The following is a 21277-nucleotide window of genomic DNA, read 5'->3' on the forward strand; positions in this document are numbered from 1 at the left end:
AAACAGGTTATTTTAGGCCTCAGATGCTTGTGAGTGTATTTACCGGTAATTACATATCACAGTATGCACTAAACATTTACATCTTAAAAGTAAAGAATTCCACAGAAATGGCAAAGAGTTTAACCACACATTTTACTTACAATATATAGTAAAACGTTGAGTCTGTGTTTCCATTGAGTATGGCCTTGTGAATGTCAGTACATTTGTTAAACACCTTACATTTACTAATGCTACAGTTCAAGATGTCAAAAGCAACCTAAACTAATGTTACAGATATCACCAAAACACTGAATTCTGTGACAGCAGGTTGTTTACTTAGATTCAAGGTTATTAAGTGCGTCAAGTAAATAATATATATATATCTATCAAATAGACACCAAATACAAACCAAATAATCTGATTTGATCATATTCTTTAGCAGACATACAAATAATTAAAGATTCAGTTATTTCAAATAAAAACCCATTTACTCTGCAATCTGCTCACACACACACACACACGATTAAATGTCTGAACTTGTACACCAAGTCTTTGTTTCGTCTTCAGAGGTGTAGAGAGGAGAAGAGCTTCCTGGGAACACCGCTGTCCACGAGTTTTCCTATGAGGGCATTTTGTGGAGTTTCGTTCCTGAAGGGAGAACTGTTCTCTTTGTCAACCATCAGACCTCCGTAACACTTTCTGCACACCGCCTGATATTTGTCTGCTCCACCAATCACTTCCACCTATGACACAGACAAGACTTTATAAGTATACAACAGATTTATTGCAGACTCTCCATCTCCAACTCTAAAGCACTGGAGAAAATACAGGAAATGGTGAGAAAAATTCTCATTTTATATCACTGGATTTTCTATGGCATATTTTCATTCGTTTGAAGTCATCAGCATCATGCTCATCAAAGATGGGTTAGTTCCAGTTAAATCCAGAATCACTAATTAAATATAAGTGAACACTTCTTTTATGTTTTTAATATATTTACTGCATACAGACACTAAGTCTGTCTCATCACCACCCTTTGAAGAGTTCTTTTATCACAGCCTCAGTTATGCCTCCTCACCTCCTTTTCAGCTCCTATCCTCTTGGTGTAGGCAGCTTCTTTGAAACACTGCATGCAGACAGCGTGGAGCTTCACTACACTCTCCGCCAGAGGAACAAGGTTCAGGATGTTTCCAAACGCCTACAAGAATGTGCAGGACAGCAGAAAAGCACAGTCAATATCACTGAATGAACAGAGGTATAATTGCATTACAAGAAAAGAATAGACAATGTAGTGTGGAATAATGAGCGCATTGAGCCGTCTGCATCAGTTCTGCTCCTGCAGATTGTTCAGCATTTCCTTAAAAATGTTCATCGTCTGGGACATTTTGTTACCCCTTTTTCCCAGAGCGGTGCTTGGTGTTGCCCTGCAGCAGCCACAGTCTACCTGTATCACACCGATATGTGGACACTACTCACCTTTCTCTGGAAGGTTCCATCTAAGGCAGCTACAATGATTGTCTTCCCCAAATTAGCCATCTCCTCACAAAACTCCACAGCATCTGGGAACTGCAACATGAAGGAAGCAGAGAGTATTTAATGAAGGTCTCTATGCAAGTAAAGACCTATTAAATCAAATAATTTTTTTAAGCACTGGTCATTCAGGCTAGTGCAACTAGCAACCTCAGATGGCTGACAAAGTAACAAAACAAGATTCAGTGACGACCAATTTTAAATAAATTAAAAATAAGCTAAAATGTAAGTTTAGAATAGCCTAAGGGAGCACATCAAATGAAATTCAGAAATTACTTTAAATATTTTAAATGCAAAATTTTAAGAAAATGGATGAAAAAAGTAAAAATATATAAAAGAAATAACTAAAAACAAGGCTAGAGAAAATAAAATAAATTAATTAAAAAAAATAGCACAATGGCTATTAAAATTTTAAGAGTGTAAGAAACCAAAACAACAAAACTGAATAAACCCAATATATTAGTTAAAATGGAAAAATAAATAAAAACAAAGTAAATGTCTATCAAAATATCTAATAAAAAAAAAAAAAGAAGGACTTTATTTTAAAGTCAGAAAGGTAGCAGTATAGGATTTTTTTCAAAAAAGGAGAGAGAAAAAAACAAAAAACAATGGGGTAAATGTAAAATGTAAATATATAGATAGACTTACAAACTGTCCTTCATCGATTCCAATCACACAAGCTCGTAGTGCCAAAGGCCGCACATCCCTCAGACAATTTGCTGGTACAGCTTCCATTGTGCTTCTAAAAGATGTACCAGAGAGAAGGAACTTAACTTCAGACAGATGATGTGCAGTCATTGCATTTGCTGTGACTGACCTGCTGAAATATTTACACAATCCATTTGCACACTAACTCCTCCACAGGAAAATGCACATCTGAGAAGTCTCACCACTAGAGGTCAGCTGGTGCTAACGTGTCATAACTTGGATTAAGGTAAAAGGAAGCAGCAAACGCAGCTTCTCCTCTATTTTTATTAAAACTCACCTTTTAGAGAATTACTTAATTGCTGTATTTGTTTGATGTTCATTATTATATGAAGACAATCAGTGGGATTATGCTTTCAGGTGTTCTACCTCTGCTGTATAACAAAATTATTGTTAAGAACTAATGTGTCCAGAGAGAGCACTTCCAGCCTAAGGTGTACTTGTCGGAAAATTGCATGCAGCTGTGCACAAATTAAAAATGAACTACTAAGCAAGACTGCATTGGGCTAATGTCTCCTCTTCCTCCTATTATGAAAACCAGAGGGTATTTCTGTGGATATGAACAGCTCAGCTAAACAACAAAGTAAACAGAAAAAACGAGGCTTACTTGTCATGAGTGGCCATGCCCGTGTCGGAGTACCGTGTATCTTTGGCATATTTGATCACCAGGCAGTTGTACTGGGCTATCTGGAAACGGCGCACTCTTCTCATCAGTTCAGTGCTGCAGAATAAATAAAGTTTGCAAACATCAGTTAAAGCTGGATGTTTATTTTCTACATGGACATAAAACTATAGTGCAGACACTATACACGTAAGCGCGGTAACGAATGCTACATAACATGATTAGTATGAAAATAGTGCAAAAATCTGTGCACTGATCGTTAAAATGTACCATATGCTGTATTAATGTGTATCAACTGTACGCTGTACAGTAACATGAACTGTTTTTAATGAATGGGAGCCGGATAAACAATGCAGAATTTGGCGGGAAGTTTTGATTTGGGCGGAAAATCTTCATATAGTTTGTTTTAACATAATTTTACACGTTGGGCACGTAAAAAACTGGCTAATTAACGGCTCTAAAAATGCTTTCTTTAGGTTTATAAGTGAATAACCCACCTTTTGCCTGAAAACATAGGTCCAAAAATTACCTGCAAACGACAACAAAGAGTCGACGTCAGGACGTGAAAGTCGGTTAGATAACAGTTTTTATCACCACAGGTATGCACCGTTTAAAGTTATTTATATTTTCTTAATTACCGGAGGGTAATTTTTGTTGTAGACACCTACCTGAATTTGTCCCCGGGCTTTCCTCGGTGAGTTTGGTAGGACTCTTGGGAAATCTACGCAGTCCATGTTCATTTAAAATACACAATAACTTAGTAATAAAAAAAATAACAGACAAAAAACCAGGTAATTACAACCGCTACTATCAACAAAACGATAACGTAGTCAGGACACAAGAAGTTGAATTTGCCGCGCCGGCAGTTGTCAGCGGATTTATCCACAGTTCCACCAATCAGCACAGAGTCACGTGATATAGTTTGAGCCAAACAGGCTCAACGGCTCATGTCTGCCACTATTGACCAATCAGAGCCAAGAGGGGTGTTTCGTTAGCCTAAAAAATGGAGGGCTAAAGAAAAGGCTGCAGCCAGACCCTTCTCCTTTTTTAGGCTAAAAGCGCATATTTTCTTTAATAATTTACAGTTTTATGTTAATATTTGTAAAGTAAGACCCCTATGCGCTTACGTAAAATAATGTAAGTGATGTTTGTATGTTGAGTATAAATAATTGAATAATTTATAGTTTATGCTATTACTTGTCCTATGGCTCATTGTAGTGTAGGTTTATTCGACATTACATTAGTGTCACCTGCACTGTTTGTTAAGCTCTACTTCCTGCATAGCTGTGCTTTAGGTCACATGTTTGATCAAATCCCGGAACTAGATATAAATAAAGAAAATGTAGCTTTTAGCAACCGTTACTTCCCATTTTTGTAAAGTAAACAATACGGTTTTAAGCCTCTACCACTCCCTGTCTGACATTTCTGATCTATAAACGACCACGTCCACAATAGACATGGCTGATTTATTAACTTTTCTGAAATGAGGGTCAGTCTGAAGTTCAGTCCACAGTAGAGAGCACGTCTTCTGTATTCATCAGCCAGCGACGACTTTAAACACCACAGGAGAAAAAATAATGCACTGGACAGAGATGAAGAAAGACGTAAGAGCTTAATTTTTATGATTTTTTGTTTTTTCTGTGTTATTAGGATTAGTTCAGTCTTAATTCAGTGTGAAAACAAGTAGAGATCACCCACCCTGCACAGGATTGAGTTAGGAACCGTCTGCAAAATTACCTGGCTTACTGAAACAACAGACTTGGGCAGTAATATAAAACCTATAAGACATGTTTTTCTGCTATTATTTTTTTAATCTTCCGTGTAATGAGAAAATGGAGTGCGCAATTAAATCCCCCATAGAGGGCAAACACCCGGATATTGGTACTTTGGATTGTAAGATATGCTTTATTGATCCCTAAAGTTGGGAAATTACTGCGATATCGCAGCCAAAACTCAAACACAACCCACAACAACATAGTCTAATAAAAAAGAATAGAGCAATAAAAAATACAAAGTCACACAACAAAATAGTTTAATAAGGTAAAATATTCAAATAAAAAAAGAATTCTGTTAAATAGTGTAATAAAGACCGATAAAAAGTTTAAATAAACTACAACAAAAGAAATATACAGAAATTATATAAAAAGCTGAATATAATGTGATGAAGTGCCTCTATAAAGTTGGTGTGTCTGACATGTCTTTATATTCCCTGTAAAGCACTTTGTAATAGATTGCTGTCTTAAAAAGTGCTATATAAATACATTTTACTTCCTTACTAAAATAAATTTAACAAAGCAAAATAAAACAGAATAACACGTACACTACTATAGTTTGTAAAAGTAATTGTCAGATAACAATGCCCAATACACAGTCTAACTGTAGTGGACAGTTCCTGCAGTGTGCATTTTATAATATTTTTCAGCAGAATTTTTTTCCTTTCTTTTTTTTAGCAGCCCTGGTGTAATTTCACTCACCTATTTCACCTTCCAAATATTTTTTTAATGTTTTCGTCACAACTATATCACAGGACTCCCATTCTGATAGCAATAAAAAGAAGTTGGAGTAATATAAGCACCAAAGCAGCGGTGTAATTGCGGCAGCAGAAGGCGCTGTTCACCGTATTTACGTCGCTGGTCGCCGGCTGATGGTGGTTGGTGTCTGTTCTTTCATGGCCGCGCAGCTCTCATGAGTTTCTCTCTCTTGCAGGAGCTCGAGAGGCAGTATTCCCCCAGCAGGTGGTCCCCCAGGATGTCGGCCGACGACGTGATCAAAGCCCACGTGAAGGCTTTAAAGGAAGGTGGGTTTGTTGTGAACTGGATACACACGACTGTGAAACCCGGCTGTGGCGAACAGGCAGGGCAGCAGGAACACAGGTGTCGTGCCAAATGTCGGATACTCGGGGACATCTGTGTCCGGGTCGATTATTTGTGCCTTACTTTGAAGCTTTGACACGCATTCTGACAAAGAAGCTACAGTTTTTCATTGTGCAGCATTTATAAAAACATTCACAGTGCTTAATGACTTACTCTAAGACTTCCTCTTTAATCTGCCAGATTACAAGATCCTACACCTGTGCATATTACGCATAAAACTACGTATTTTGGATATTTAATGTAGTGTGAGTACTTTTTAAAAACAAAACCTCAGTGAATAAGTAATGCTAATAAGTCTCTCTGTCATCATACGTGTAGTTTTAAGGGCTATAAACATATTTGGGGCATTTTTTTTTTTTAGATCTATAAGTCTTAAACCTGAGACCCTTTTCCTGATAGAAATCACCAGTTTTGCCTGTTTTCATTTTTGATAAATGTTTTTAATTTAAGTGGTAAAATCTTTTTCTTTAAACAGAAAACAGTCTACTGATATGAAAATACGCAGCATTGCTCAGAATGATTTCTAATTAATTTGTCAGCAGTAGACAAACATGCATTTGGTCTCTTTGTATCTGTAATCATGGCGTTGTACCTAATGCTGTCTGCTGTTCAGGTACGGAGCGAGCCCGTGGTATGGCTCAAACTTTACTCAATGTCCCATATGGGGAAGGAGATGGAGAGAAACTGGACGTCTATATACCCAACATCAACTCTCTGGGTACGGACATGCATCGTTGCCCCACACACTGTTATCCTCCAGGTACAGAGCTGGTATAGGATTAACAGGCCTCATCCTCTCTCTTTCAGATGTCCACCTTGTTGTTTACATACATGGAGGCTACTGGCAGTTTCTCAGGTCTGTGCTGTTGCTGGAATCTCTACATTTCTAACCATAATTCGATTTCTGGGTCATTCATTTTGGGTTTTTGTGGTCACACAGCAAAGAGGAGTCTGGGTTCATGGCTGTTCCGCTCATTGATAAAGGTGTAGTGGTGGTTGCAGTCGGTTACGACATTGCCCCCAAAGGTAGTCTTTCCATTTTTGACAGTATTGTTTCCGTTCTCTCAGGTGAAAAAGGATGATTTAAGAAGATGAACTGAAAAATGTCAGCTTCCTGTTGTGACCTTTCTTTTCAGGTAACATGGACCTGATGGTATCACAAGTTCGCAGGAGTATTGTGTCTGTCGTTCAGCAGTATTCTCACATCAGGTAGCATTGCTTGTTTTTTATATTTGGATTGGATTGTATTTCTTTATTTCTTTAGTTCTTTAAACCTGATGATGAAGAATGTGAAAGCTCATCATCGTCAGGCTTGAAGGATGTCATCTTAAAGCCTCCCAGTCTAATGAAATTGTATTTGCAGCTGACTAAAATGTCACTGCCTCTGTTGTAAACGCACTGTGTGTCGTTCTGATGATTCACTCAGTGGTCTGTACCTGTGTGGCCACTCTGCTGGGGCACACCTGGCTGCAATGGTCCTCTCAACTGACTGGTCGCAGTACAGCATCACTCCCCAGATTAAAGGTGAAGGCTGTCAGTTGAAACGGGACATGTAATCAGTAATATAATAAGGCAGAAGTAATTCAGTATTAACAAAATAGGAGGTTAAAACATGATACATTTTTGTTTTCTGATTGTGTTTTAGGTGCTTTTCTTGTGAGTGGCATCTATGACCTCCTGCCCATCTTGTCCACCTACGTCAACGAGCCTTTGAAGATGACAGAGTAGGTGCCTCACTACACTACAGACTGCGGGATAGCTTGTTTAGTACAACTACATACACCATCCCTGTTGTGTTTGCAACTCACTTTTTACAGTTATCTGAGTTTAGAAACACCAATGTGGACATAGACTCTGTGCTTGGTAACAGTAGTTATACTTAAAGACGGCGGTTTTCAAAAAGTTAATATATTAATGAAAGCGACTGATGCAGGAATGCGGTATCATAGTATACTCGCAACTGAACATCTGTTGAAGCCCTGTCTTTTTGGTAGTCCAGCAGATGTATTCCCAGCAACATTGTCCATTCAAGGGGGAAATGATCCAAATCTAATTCTATAAGTGAATAACTGGAAATTATTTTTTCCCTTTAATGTTGAAGTTACATTCTAGTTGGTTATTATACCAAAAACAGATCTAAGTTAATACGCCCTGATAAAGGCCAAATTCACCAGTTTTGCCCAATTTATTGTTTATTATGAGCGCTTAAGGCCTCAAAGCCCTTTAAAATTCGTTATTAACTAGTATCTTAATATTTACATATACAGATAAAGTAAGCTGGACTCTTATGAATAACAGGAAAATTATGGTGTTACAGTTTAACCTTTCAAAATTAGCTAGCAACCTACCTCTTAAGCTGTCCTACTTTACTACATGTGCTGCAGACATAATAAGAGTATGTTCTAGAGAACGTTCATATGATGTCTCAAAATTTTTATTTAACTTCTTTGTTGTCTTGTGTTTTATGTAATGGTTGTTATAGTTGTAAATAATCCTATCAGAAATTCCTGGATCCAGAGCCGGATCAGGATCAACTGTAAAACTGAGTCACTTGAAGTTTGGCTAAACCTCACTTCTGTTCTTAACGTTTTAGGAAAATTTCTTTCTAACACACAAACTAAACCAATCACTTAACCTTCTCAGCAGTGTTTAAAAACAGAGTGGGTGTAGTTAGAAATAAGTTACCAGACCTAGCCTGCTTCTCTTCTTGAGGCTACATTAATTGGTGCTAACACACCTGAATGTTTGGAGATTGCCTTGGAAGCTTAGTGGTGTAATCCCATTGTTTACAAACTGAAGTTGGGTTTAAAAAGTAATTAGATTTTCACAACTTGTTAACACTTTATGCAATTTCCCAATTTAATTATCGTACTTTCTCAAACTTGGTAGCTGAGGTTGGTTGATGTGCACATTTATCTTCCATCTCAATGTGTAAATCTAAAAAGTCCTTAAACTCATTTGTCATTGTCCAAATGAGTTTAAGGACTCCTGCAGTAATCCATTTGCATTTGGCTCTAAGTGCCAGTCCGTGTGACGTAAAGAGCATTGTGTGAACGAATGTCGTGATGCTCAACACAAAGGAGAAACTGTGCGTGTAAATGTCCTGGTGTTCATCCGTGTGTCCTCCGTTGGCCTGTGGTGCCAGTCAGTGCCTCATTCCTCTGTCTCGTGGGTGTCTACTGTTTGCAGGGAGGTGGCAGTTAGGAACAGCCCCAGCAAGCTGGTCCCTCAGCTCAAACTCTCCTCCTGCAGCTGTCAGATTGTTGTGGCTGTTGCTGAGAACGACTCGCCAGAGTTTCGCAAGCAGTCTGAGGAATTTTACAAAGTCAGTACCCGTGTCTGAGAACAGATGCAGTTAATGATCGGTGTATAAGAATAATTCAAGATAAATGATTTAGCCTTTAAAACTCTGATGCTTTGTTATGCCTTTTCTTTGCTCCACTGCTTGTTTTGTCCAATTTTCAATTAGAGCTCGTATTCAATTTGCAATACAAGAAAAGCTCCCAAAAATCTAAATTCAAGCTAGGAAATGCTTGTCATTGTTCTTATAAACAACATTTAGTGCATTCCTAAAATATTCTGTTAAATCATCTCCTGGCCTTGTGGTGATTTGGTGTCTCCACCCAACAAGCAACAGTCTTTTAAGATGTAAATCACAAGCAATATGACCTGACTCGGAAACATGGGGTCAGACTTTTTCGTGCGTCTTTTGTTGGTGGAAACATCAATATACTTTCAAAATATGTTGTTATGCAAATCTGATATTTCCTCTGCTCTTTTTCTTGCTACCTCTTGTATTTCCTTTTAAGACTTTGGAGGCGTCAGGGCTGAATGTCACCATGGAGGATGTGGCGAATACAGATCACTTCAGTATTATTGAGAAGCTGGTTGACGGAGAGTATCACCTAACAAAGGTAAATATGCAAACAAAACCAAAGTTATTGAAAATTATTATGAATGTCAGTGCTTTTTTTTTTTTTTTTTTTTTTTAACCACTCACCCTGTCTTTCAAAGCTTTATGAGATCAATATACTGTATTAACTTATAGCCTACGGTAGTCAAATTTCACCTCCTAACATTCAGCCGCTCTTTTACTAAAAAGACTAAAAGTTTACAAGTCAAAAAAGTATCTCTGTAGATTATCTTTTCATCAAATGTTCAACAAATGTAGTTGTTTTTAACCTAATTTCTGCACATGTTTATGGACTATACGTTTTGTCATCATCTTAATTTCCTGGTTTCTTTGTAGCTTCTCCTGAAGATGATGGGGAAGAGCTGAGGTGTTTTATCCATCATCTAATATCAACATACCTCGGTATCAACGAACACCTCTGAACAGAGCCATCATGCAGCAACACTGACTAAAATATGCATTGTTTCAGATTTGTACTCTGGTAAATCTACATTTTGTGTCCATTTGGATCCTTTGTCAGTGAGGTGCTGTGGATTGTTTTGATGTCTAGTTTCACTGTTTATGACCTTGTTCACTGTAGTTACTGCTTCTTTTTTTCTTTTTAAGGCCTAAGCTTTGTATGTTTCAGCCACCATGCTATGAAATTGTGTGCCTAAAACTAAGTCACATAAAAATGGCAATGGTAGTAAAACTATAATTTTAGATTCAGTTTGCACAATAGCTGTTAAGTAATCTCTTAAAATGTTTGTCCTGTCTCGTACCTTGCAAAGTCTATTGTTAGTTTTGGTATATTTCTGGTGTTTGTGTGTGGGTGGGTCTGTCTGGTTTGTGAATTGTATTTTTTTGGGGGGGACAACAATAGGAGCTTATGTCAACAATAATGAAACCGAATGTAGCTTTTTATTATAACTTCCACAATGCTTATATGTCACCCAGGGAACTTTAATATGTTGTTGCTGATAAGGAAAATAATGTGTCTTTGCACTTTTTATTTGATTATAATCTAGTTCAAGAATCTGAATATTCAGGCGTTATTTTAAATTGCAGATACAACAAAACTGAAACTGATGCACATCACTACTTATGGCCATTACTCTAACATCTGACAAAACTGTTTACATGACTATGTACACTGTGTTCTGTTTATCGTTACTTATAAAGAGAACAATCAGTAAATGTTTATATTTGAGAAGCGTCAAGTCAAATTTATCTTTGTTTATTGTTTTCTTGTTTAGGAAATGATTTAAACTTGGATACAAGTGTGCAAAGGTAGTGAGGGACTCTAAATCCATTACTGTACTTAGAAAACAACAATTACATATTTGTGCAGTATAACTAATGAAATATTCTATTTTAAAATATTACAGATACTTCATTTATATTGAAAACTATAAATGGCAACTAATCAGTGATGTTTTATTGTTCTAAAGGCAGTTCCAGCAGCAGTTTTACTGTACAGTTTGGCCCATAAGTTTTTGGATAGTGATAGATTTTAACTCAAGCGGTGATTGAAGTGCAGACTTTCAGCTTTAATTCAAGGGCTTTAACAAAAGTGTTTAAGGATTACAGCAATTGTTTTTCGCATAGCTGCTCATTTTCAGAGGCTTAAAAGAAAATGGATCAACTAGAGTAAGTCACAATATTAGGACTGTTTTGACCCTTGGATGAAAACCCTTCGCAGTGTTGTACAGCCTGAAGTCATGGACATCACCAAATGCTGTTTTTCCTCCCTTGAAATGCTCTGCCTATATATATTTTTTGAAACAGTCAGTGTAATACTTTTTGTGTGTTGTTGCAAACCTAACTTTAGGCTATAGAGTACCCCCTTAAAGTCTGGAAACCCCCTTGCTCTCTTTTAAATGACACAATCATGCCATAAATAAAAAATAAATACATACATAAAAAGTTAAAGTACATATTTTAAAATACAAATGTGTGTTGTTTTAACTGACGTAATAGTGTGGGTAATTGTGTACTCGGTTGGTTCAGGAGCGCTTTGTTTTGATCTTGAAGACTTTTAAAACGACGATAGTGACGATTACAGTGGTTATGATGACATTTCCACTGTCAACTGGATATCAATAGTAAGTTAGTAGTCATGGTGATTACTGAGTCATAATTTGGATGTGCAGACGCCCAGTTTAGCTGCTCCGGAGTCTCGGAACAGGAGGAGCTAATCATCGAGAAACTTCCAACCGAACCGTCCCAACAAAGATGGACAGCCGGGCTGATTTACAGACTGTCTACACCAGGTGAGTCCTCAGAGTCTCAGCGAAGAACTCGACCTATTGAACCCTTGAAGCAGTTCACTGATTTTAAATCCGAGGAATAAATGTTGGTAGTAACGTTAAGATGCTAGCCGACGCTAGCTGCGTGGCTAACGGGAGCCGGTGCGTTTCTAACTCTCATAAAGTGTTTAGCCAACTCTTATGTGGCTACTTTAAATACGTTAAATCCTTTAGGTTTTCACAGTTTGAGGCTCCAGTCTACGGCTGTGCTTGTGTGAGAAAGTCGGGCAAAGTTTATAAACTGCCAGGAGGTGATTTGTTTGGTTTTTTACAGGTCGCCTTATCTCTGCTTTCGTGGCCGTGTGGACGCAGGTAGGCACAAAGCGACGGGGGGTGGGGGGTTGGTTATTCAACAGGCAACTAGTGAGAGATGCCTCACTTTATCTGGGACTTCAGCGTTTTTATTTTGTACTTATTTACACGTTTAAACAGTGTCCCACGTATTTACTAGCTTAGAGAGATGTGCTGATCTGTCCCAGTTGTTAAGATGATGAGCAGAAAGGAGAGCAGCTAAACTAGTCTTTACAGTAGAGAAGTGAACGCAGAGGTTTACAAAACTGTAATATAAGACCATAAAACAAACAGGATATATTGTATTTATCCCAAAAGTTGTGAAACTCTCAGATTTGTTATAGATGTTAAATAATGAACACAACTTAAACAGAATAGATTGAATAGCTCTAATAAGTAGATTGCGATAAAGGTCATTACAAATAAAAAGGCTATATTATCTATATCTTATACAAATCATTTAAAGTTAAAATATATAATAATATAATATTAAATGGTTATTAAACACGTAGTTCGGTGTAACAGTTTAAGAAGTAGAAATCACAATTAAATACAATGCAATATATTATTGATGCCAAACCTTTAATCTGCCCAGTTTGTGATATATCAAACTTAGAAATTAAACAAAATATAGGTATTAATAATTGTGCAGCTCATTTTGCTTGTTAAGTGATATCACAACAGAGATGTGTGTCCTCAGACTGTTGTAACTTTATGGTCCATCCCGTGGTAAATGGAACTGCATTGTTTCTAATGAGCACCAGGAAGCAACTCAGGTGAAAACGGCCCTCTGCCCCTATGCTCTGACCTCAGTCAACCCTTTTCCTTTCAGGTCATACTGAGTAAAACTCAAAGTCTGTTTTATATAATTATGGTCATTTTGAGAAACAGAAAGGAGGATTACCCAGGATATCGTCACTGGTTAAGGATTTGTCAATCAGAAGACATTGTATAACAGGAATTCACAATATGACCACAAACCAGTGGGTGATGACACTTTGACTCCACCCATCTTTCGTACCATTCATGGTTCCAAGCTCAGCTTTGTTTATTCAGCCTTAAATAAAATACGGAAGAAGTTGATGATTGGTAACTAGAGAAAAAATGATATTTTCCTTCATTTGCTCAGAAAGGTTTTATCTTGACCTTGAAAACAGGGTGTACTTCTTAGGTGATAGCTTTGTTAACACAGCTGAGAAATGACCAGGGTTTATTGGACGTTGAAAAGCAGTAAAAGTCAAGAAAATAAACTTTGTCATTCGACCACTTTATAAAACATGGTTACAACGTCCTTTACAGAACACAATAAAAAACAGATCAAAGTAGAAATGGAGTTTGCCAACCTTTGTGCCTACCTTTATTTGTCTTTCTTGGTTCCCTGTTGTTCATTAGTTTTGTTAAAAATGTAACCAATATATTGTTGGAAAGCAAAGCTTGGTCCTGATTCAAAGTGCTTCAGGATGACCTAAAGGTTCATTGAGCTTACTCATCTGTAATTGCTGACCAGGGCTCCTTTGTTCTCCTCAATTCATTATTGAAACTTTCTTGGCTCTGCAGGAAGGGGGAGAAATTTGAGATAGCCGACAAGGAGAGAAAAGGAGGAGACTCTGCGAGATCAGATATTCATGTTGAACGAGGGCTGGCGGAAGGGGGGCAGGGAGTTTATTATGGGATGCGTGCAAAGGAGAAGAAACATGACAGTCGTGGCGTGTTCAGGAGTGAAGAGGCGAGGCAAGGGTGAATAATTGAACTCTTCATACAGCGTACAGTGAGGCTGTGTCTGGCTCTCCAGGGATGTGAATTGCGGGCCGTATATTCAGTAGCAACAATGAAGGGTTTGTTTCATAGCCAAGTGCTTGCTAATTTGACATGTGTGTATTTGTGTATGTGGTTTGGAGAGCATGTTAATCGGGAAGTCTGAACTTGTCTAGAGAACTGTTCAAGAGGCAGTTCTCTGGAAAAACTGTGGTGGGAGATTATGTGAAGTATTGCAATAACACGAAACAGGATGTTGCCAAGTCTTTTCTGGTTTGCTTTTTTACACAAATTTTCAGATGCGAGTCTTTCGAAGCATAGGCTTGTTTCCTGTTTAATGTCGTTGCTCTTTAACAGAGAGAGACAGAGTTTTATTGATGCTGCTGTAATGATGCTGATATAATTTGACTATAATTTTGTTTTATTTAGTTCTGCTATTAGTGTTTAATTTATAGCTGTAGTAATGTTCACTGTTTAGGATTAAGTTCTGCGGGATTGCAAGTTGTTGTATAGCAAATAAAGTGAGGTAATCTTTTAAGATGTATGCTAAATATATTTTTTATAGTTATGATAACGGCACATTATAATACTTTATTAAGAGCTCAATCTGTTTTAGTGGTGCAGCTTTTTTTTACTGTGCCGGTTTATCGAGGGTCACCTTGGCACCCTTTGCTTTTACAAAACAAACACACTTCTTGTGTTTCAGGCAACTTACTCACTATTTGTGAAACGCGCAAGTACCCATTTTTAACTGAGTAGACTGTGGTTTGTTAAAACAGTCACTACTGTTGAACTCAACGTTTATTGAGCATGCTGTTTAACTTTTGTCTTGGTGTCAAGCTTTAATACATTCATTCACTTAATGTACTACCAGCAGAAGATGACAAACTGATACAACCACACCTCTACGCATCATAAAAACATGTTTACCAGGATAATTTTGTGTCACAGAGTAACTAAAAAATTGTGTTATCAGGAACTGAGCATCCCAGCCTTGCTTGTAACTGGATGACATTGCATTTTTCTTGTAATCTGATGAGCTTTTCTCTGAAACCACAGAGGGACAGTGCTTAATTGCTTAGTGTAGTACATCCTGTACCGCCACCCAGATCCTAGCACATCTCCTGATGTGATATATGTTGCTGAATCGTATTTGCATACAAAACGTTAACTTATAGCCTGCAAGTCCCTTTATTCTGCACCCTCCTGTTCTGTCCTGTTCCTGTTCTGGTTGAGAGTAACAAAAGAAACATGAGGTTCACATTTTTTGGGGGGGGGGGGGAGTTAAATTGCACAAAGGCTTCCTGTATATAGTCTGATAAATCTGCCCTGTTGTTTTATGTTGCCTCTGTTTTATGTTACTATTAAACTGATTGTTTAAAGTCTTAAATGTCTAACCAGGGATGGCAGCTCCACATGGTTAAACATTGTTGTCACATAGCTCATATGCACCAATAATATTTACCAGTGCTTTCATTTTTAAATAAACTGATGAAATAAACGGAGCAAAGATCTGGTAACTGGCACCCCCTCCATTCAGAGGAAGTAGGATGGGTCAGCTACCTCCTCGGTTTTCTGCCTGAACAGCACAACAAAGACCTGCTGTGAATACAGAACAATAGGAACAAGAGCCCAGTTTTCCTTCTGGTCATCCTCTGCCCTTTGTTCATTCTTTCTATATATTTCAAGTTTTAGTCATTTTTCTACTCAAAATTGAAAGTTGAAAATTTGATTATCAGCTTTCATTTTTTTACAGTATCTCTTAATGCACATGAAATGTTTGACGTGATATGTGTCGATATCATTTGTTTATTGTTTCCATTGTTAGAAAGGGAGAGCTCATCATCATCAGTTTCTGTTTTGAACATCAAAACGCAGTTACACAAATATTCAGTAAAGCTTGGTTTGAGCAGTTTGATGTAGGAACCGTTTTCTTTTCCAAGCACTTTGTTCTTTGTCAGATTTTGACTTTTTATATTTCATTTTTTAATGTATCCTCCATCATGCCCCTCTGCTGATAATCCTCTTTGTGTTCATTTCCAGGCCATAATCACCCCCAGACCACAGACAGTAAGGATGAAAAGGATACTTCAATGACCTCCTTTGGCATGGCTGCGCGAGGCCTCCCTTTGGCCTTAGCATCCATGACTCAAACTGCTACCTCCGACACGCGCTTCCACCCAAAATGGCGAGCGATTGCTGTGGCGACCCTGTTCGCTTTAGTGCTCATGTTATATTTGCACCGGACCGTAGAGGACTGGGAGCGTCCAACCAAAGGTTACTACCGGAACAGGGTTCACAGCTTTCAAATGCTCGATGAGGGTGAAGATGACTTATTCAGGGACACCAATAGACAAATTGCACGAAAACTCGGCCGCCAGCAGAGGAGGGAAAAACCGTACAATCACACATATCCTTTGAGTCCACCTGAGAAGACGCTGCACGGCACCCGTTACCGCATAGGAGTGATTGCAGACTTGGACAAAGCGTCACAGAGCTCAAAGGATCAGACGTGGTTCAGCTACATGAAAAGAGGTCACCTGACTGTTTCAGCCTCCGGCGACAGACTGGAAGTGGAATGGGATGCGGAGACGGTCACCCTGGAGAGTCATCTGGCTGAGAAAGGACGAGGTACGTGAACTCAGTGAAGGAACTCAGATTTATAGTTGCATCTAAATATTGTTTTTGTGCTTACATGTGTTAACTCCTCTGCAGGTATGGAGCTATCTGAGCTGGTAGCATTCAATGGTCACCTGTATACTGTGGACGACCGTACAGGTGTGGTGTACAGGATTGAGGGCAACCAGGCAGTTCCTTGGGTTATATTACCTGATGGTGATGGCTCAGTCTCCAAAGGTGAGTCCTTTTCAAAACTCCTGAAGTCTCAACTCACAAACTCCACAGTGCTCTTCACACAGCTTCACACTGGGAGCATTTCAGAAGCAAATAGTTTATTCTCTGTTTTGTTTTTTTTTGTTTGTTTGTTTGTTTTATCTTTCTGCCATGTTCTGCACCTGCTCTGTGAAACTTGATCTGGCTTCTCTGAAAGATAAACCTGGTGTTGAAAAAATACACCAGGAAGTGTCCCTGCAGGGAGACTTCTGAAACGTGCCAGAATGCAGCGCTTTCAAATATAATCTATTACTGGGTTTATAGGGATCTTTGTGTCCAGAGGAGGAAAACAATCTGAACAATATGCTGGTCTTAAACAACACAATATGGTTCTTAATGAAATAAAGACAGATAACAGCAGCTGTGGATATGCTAAGGTGGACTAAAGATGGCCAATTAAGTTGGTAAATTAAAAACACAACACGGACTCCAAAACTTCAGGGATCATTTCAGGGAACAGTCACCCTGTTGAGACTATTCAAACCAGTTTATAATGCAATAGAGAGACTGCTGTAATGAGACTTGTGATGCACTCTCCATTGGATGTTAATGGTCCATTTATTTAGCAATAATTCAGCGTACCACTGCTCATGTAAATCCACTATTAGGCAATAAATTAAATATGATAAAACTAAACCACTGCATGGTAGTCCACTTGGTTAGTCAAACACCGGCGCTGTCAAAACCGTTTTTCTTTGTTCATTTGAAAATAAACAACCAAAAATGTCTCACTCGTGTGTCTTTTGTTTGCTTGTGCAGGTTTCAAGGCAGAGTGGCTTGCAGTAAAGGATGAGCACCTGTTTGTTGGAGGCCTGGGGAAGGAATGGACGACGACTTCTGGGGACGTCATCAACAACAATCCCGAGTGGGTAAAAGTTGTTGGTGTCAGTGGGGAGGTGGAGCATCAAAACTGGGTGCCGCACTACAACGCCCTACGGAGTGCAACGGGGATCAAACCACCAGGTACTGTTGGGTGTGTTTTTGGGGGTTTTTTTGTTTTGTTTTGTTCTTCAGTACAGTCTGAATTAGTAATCAGGCTTTATTTCTATTTATTATTAAACTTCTTGAAGACCAACTTATAACCTATAAATTTTGTTAAATGCTTATGTTATATTTGCCTATTTAATTAAAACAAAGATCGCTGATTTACTGCTTTGAGGTTTTTTGTTTGTTTGTTTGTTTTTGTTAAATACAGATTTCATATCTTTTTTTAGGACTAGTATTTGCAGTTTTCTTCTGAAACTACAGTCAGACCAAAATCAAGCTGGCCCAGTTTTCCCTGTTAGTGTAGCGAAATGCAGACGGAGACAGGAAATGTTTTGTAATCCTCTCATGAGCCAGCATGGCTGCTATGATGACAACAGCAGTCCACAAAGTTGTACGTTACCAAAAAACCCAGCTTAATCCAACTTTTGGCTCTTTTTACCTTCTGTGCATCCAAAAACATTTGGTTTATGGGTTATTTAACAGAACAATAACACACGGGTAACAGTCAGCACTTGTTAAGTAAGAGGTCAACTACTTCTCTCTCACGAACTGGCTAAACATCAGAGAAAGTTGCACTTTTGTCCTCCCAACACTTTGTTTGTCTTCTGATGTAGTCAACTAGATATGCGAGCTAAGACTTCCTGTTCTGTGGGAATGTCATTGTTAACTGGAGGGGAAAAAAATTATACAAAGCTAAGTTGTCTTCAGACAATTGTGAGTGGGTTTCATTTCATTCCCCTTTTGCATTCCACATGGCTCTCACATGTGATTTAAAATAGAAACCAAAACCTGAATCCTTGTCGTGCCAATAATCCTGCCTCTTGCCCACAGCTACTGCTATACATTGGTTTATAGAGACTAAAGACTTTAAGCATAAATTGTGTTTGAATTCTGGTATAACTGGGCTTAATGGGAAGCTTGATAATGTATAAAAGCCAAATTCAGGCACAAAACAAAGAACTTAAAAAATGATTGAAACCAAAATATTTGGGAAAGGACAAAACATTGTGAAACGTGGAAATTACCTCCAACTCCTTGCATTCATTTCTGTTACCTTTCCTTGCTCTCTAGGCTACCTTATCCACGAATCAGCAGCTTGGAGTGAGCGTCTCCAGCGGTGGTTCTTCCTCCCTCGCCGTGCCAGTCACGAGCGTTATGAAGAGACGGCAGATGAGCGGCGTGCCACCAACCTCCTCTTGTCCTGCCCTGCAGACATCCGCTCCGTCAGCGTGCAGCGCGTCGGACCGCTCAACCTCACACGTGGCTTCTCCTCTTTTAAATTTGTCCCAGACACAGATGATCAAATCATCCTAGCCCTAAAATCAGAGGAGGATGCAGGCAAGATTGCCACCTACATCATAGCGTTTACACTAGACGGCCAGGTGCTGCTGCCTGAGACAAAGATAGGAGATGTAAAATATGAAGGGCTAGAGTTTATTTGAAAGAGGCAGTGCTGAATATGCAACGTTCCTGTGCAATATGATGTGACCAGATTCAGAGATTATATAACTACGATTATTGAGAGACACAAGAAAAGTTAAAAGGGAAACCCTGAAGCATAGCTGTGTGTCGCCAACCACAGACTGGCTGACTGATGCAGCCAAAAAACAAATGTTTTAAAGGCATTACTACTAAATTTAAGCACTGCTACATTGCCGTCTAAACTTCCTGGTTTGACACTACTGAGTCTGTTAAACACCAGATAGGATGTAGATCTCTTTTCCTGCAGCCGAACTCTGCTGGTCAGACACTCAGGGAAATGAGATGAAGGAGCATTTAAAAAAAAAGAAAAGTTAATGTTCTTACATTACTTGAAATATTTAAGGTCACTTGTTGCTTTGGATTTTATTTATCCTTTTGGATACACTGAGGTTTTGTCATAATAGAAACGGAACCGGCCCAAACATGTTCACTTGTTTTATTTCGGCTGTTCTGTAAATGATAAGTTATGCTACGTAAGTCTAGAGGGGTGTACTATGCAGCAAAATTAAGCAGGTAGTGAGATATGTTGAGTTTGGAGTCAAAGTTTTCAGTGCCACAAAGGTGACTTCTCTTTTACTTTCGTTTGAGATCATTATGCTGAATGTAATCTGGGTTTTACAGACCAGCATGCTTTACTCACTTGTTCTCTCATGACATGAGTGACACGTTCCCGTCTGAGGGGATACATTTTTATATAGAACCTGTTCAGGTACTACTGAACAACAGTGCAGTAAAGTTACTGTGGCACAAACTGTGTCAACTTAGTGATGCAGAAAATGCATAAATAGGTGTTTTTCTTTGGTCTTACTTTGTTACTAAGTCTAGTTTACACTGTCAGTATGACATCCTGATAGAAGACCAGAGAACTGATTAGTCTGTAATTATTAAAAAGAATATTCACTTAAGAAAATCAAATATTCACTTTAATTCGGTCCAAAGACTGAGTGACCCATATCGTCTTTATTATGAGGAATTCTCAGACTCAAATGCAGTTTGAATGTTTAAATGGATCCCGTTTAAAAGCTGTAATACGCAGCTGTCATATTAGAAATAAACCCCAGCATGAAGTTTGCACTGCATGGAAAAACGGCCTAATATTTTTTATGTTCTTCATATCACTTCATGACCCATTTCTGCTGATTGGCACTCCATCTGTTTATGTTGTGCAGAAGAGAGTCAAAGGACATCAAATGCCCCCCTTTCATGGGAGAGAGCACAGAGCCTGAAGCAAAAGGCCTAGGGCTGCTTTCACACCGTTTTCAGATCTTCCAGCAGGATGTCACTCTGATTTCTTTACTTCGTATCATTGTTACCGCTTTAGCTTTAGTAAACCTGTAGACTTATTGATTGTTTGGATTGAAATGTATAAGGCCTTTAATTATGTGGTCTAGTTACAAACAGGTGTACAGTTCTGTACACACACACTATAACCTCTTCTTTGATTTTCTGTTAGCCAATCAGAACACAACCAATGGATTCTTGGTTTCTTTTGGCTGGTTGGTGGTCAGGCTCTACGTCTTTTTTTTTTTTTTTTTTACTTGGACCATGGTGCCAGCAAGAGATCTTGCACTCCAGATGTGCTTTGCTTACTGCTGCCCGAACCATTGAAAATAAAGGTTTTCAGATCACAGGGGTACTGTCCACATGTTCTGCGTGTAAGCTTGTCTGAGCGCGCGCACGCACACACACACACACACACACACACACACACTCTAATTGTCACTGAAGGTTTTGTCAAACCAGCTTATGCAAAGAAAGCCTGGCTAAACCAAACTTGCTTCCTATTACACCCCTCAACTTAAATGTTGCCTCACATGTGTTGAGTAATTATGATAAGCTTCTCAAGCCAGAGAACATGAGAATCACCAGCTGTTTAATGTAACCATAATTAATCATTAATATATTCCCTGTATCCCCTGAAAAGATTAAAATTTCTTCTTTAAATGTTCGCGTGTGAATC

General features: G+C 38.5%; 3 protein-coding genes across 6 annotated transcripts; 2 read left to right on the plus strand and 1 right to left on the minus strand.

Annotated features, from left to right (window-relative positions):
• Nucleotides 1-113: 113 nt before the first annotated feature.
• On the minus strand, nucleotides 114-3749 carry tk1 (thymidine kinase 1, soluble). Its single transcript, XM_085460111.1, has 7 exons — nucleotides 3505-3749; nucleotides 3334-3365; nucleotides 2822-2935; nucleotides 2158-2251; nucleotides 1456-1545; nucleotides 1058-1177; nucleotides 114-722 (listed from the first exon to the last, which is right to left on the minus strand). The coding sequence occupies exons 1-7, from the start codon at nucleotides 3574-3576 to the stop codon at nucleotides 543-545; spliced, it is 702 nt and encodes a 233-aa protein (XP_085316237.1). The 5' UTR covers nucleotides 3577-3749; the 3' UTR covers nucleotides 114-542.
• A 428-nt stretch (nucleotides 3750-4177) lies between these two features.
• On the plus strand, nucleotides 4178-10821 carry afmid (arylformamidase). Its single transcript, XM_085460118.1, has 11 exons — nucleotides 4178-4440; nucleotides 5543-5633; nucleotides 6323-6427; nucleotides 6517-6565; nucleotides 6650-6735; nucleotides 6846-6918; nucleotides 7136-7233; nucleotides 7355-7433; nucleotides 8899-9034; nucleotides 9519-9623; nucleotides 9959-10821. The coding sequence occupies exons 1-11, from the start codon at nucleotides 4414-4416 to the stop codon at nucleotides 9986-9988; spliced, it is 879 nt and encodes a 292-aa protein (XP_085316244.1). The 5' UTR covers nucleotides 4178-4413; the 3' UTR covers nucleotides 9989-10821.
• Nucleotides 10822-11626: 805 nt separating this feature from the next.
• cant1b (calcium activated nucleotidase 1b) lies at nucleotides 11627-21265 on the plus strand. Of its 4 annotated transcripts, XM_085460114.1 has the most exons (6): nucleotides 11627-11874; nucleotides 12185-12222; nucleotides 16000-16587; nucleotides 16672-16812; nucleotides 17608-17811; nucleotides 18907-21265. In XM_085460114.1, exons 1-6 carry the CDS (start codon nucleotides 11837-11839, stop codon nucleotides 19275-19277), a joined length of 1380 nt encoding a protein of 459 aa, XP_085316240.1. In that variant the 5' UTR covers nucleotides 11627-11836; the 3' UTR covers nucleotides 19278-21265. The 4 variants fall into 4 exon arrangements, with proteins under 4 accessions (XP_085316240.1, XP_085316243.1, XP_085316239.1 ...); XM_085460117.1 differs by lacking the exon at nucleotides 12185-12222 and having other exon boundaries at nucleotides 11754-11874; XM_085460113.1 differs by lacking the exons at nucleotides 11627-11874; nucleotides 12185-12222 and adding an exon at nucleotides 13771-13938.
• Nucleotides 21266-21277: the final 12 nt, after the last annotated feature.

The sequence above is a fragment of the Copadichromis virginalis genome, linkage group LG6 (assembly GCF_057382275.1).
Source record: "Copadichromis virginalis isolate Kocher_CV1m ecotype Utaka linkage group LG6, C_Virginalis_male_GT1.1, whole genome shotgun sequence".
NCBI lineage: Eukaryota > Metazoa > Chordata > Actinopteri > Cichliformes > Cichlidae > Copadichromis > Copadichromis virginalis.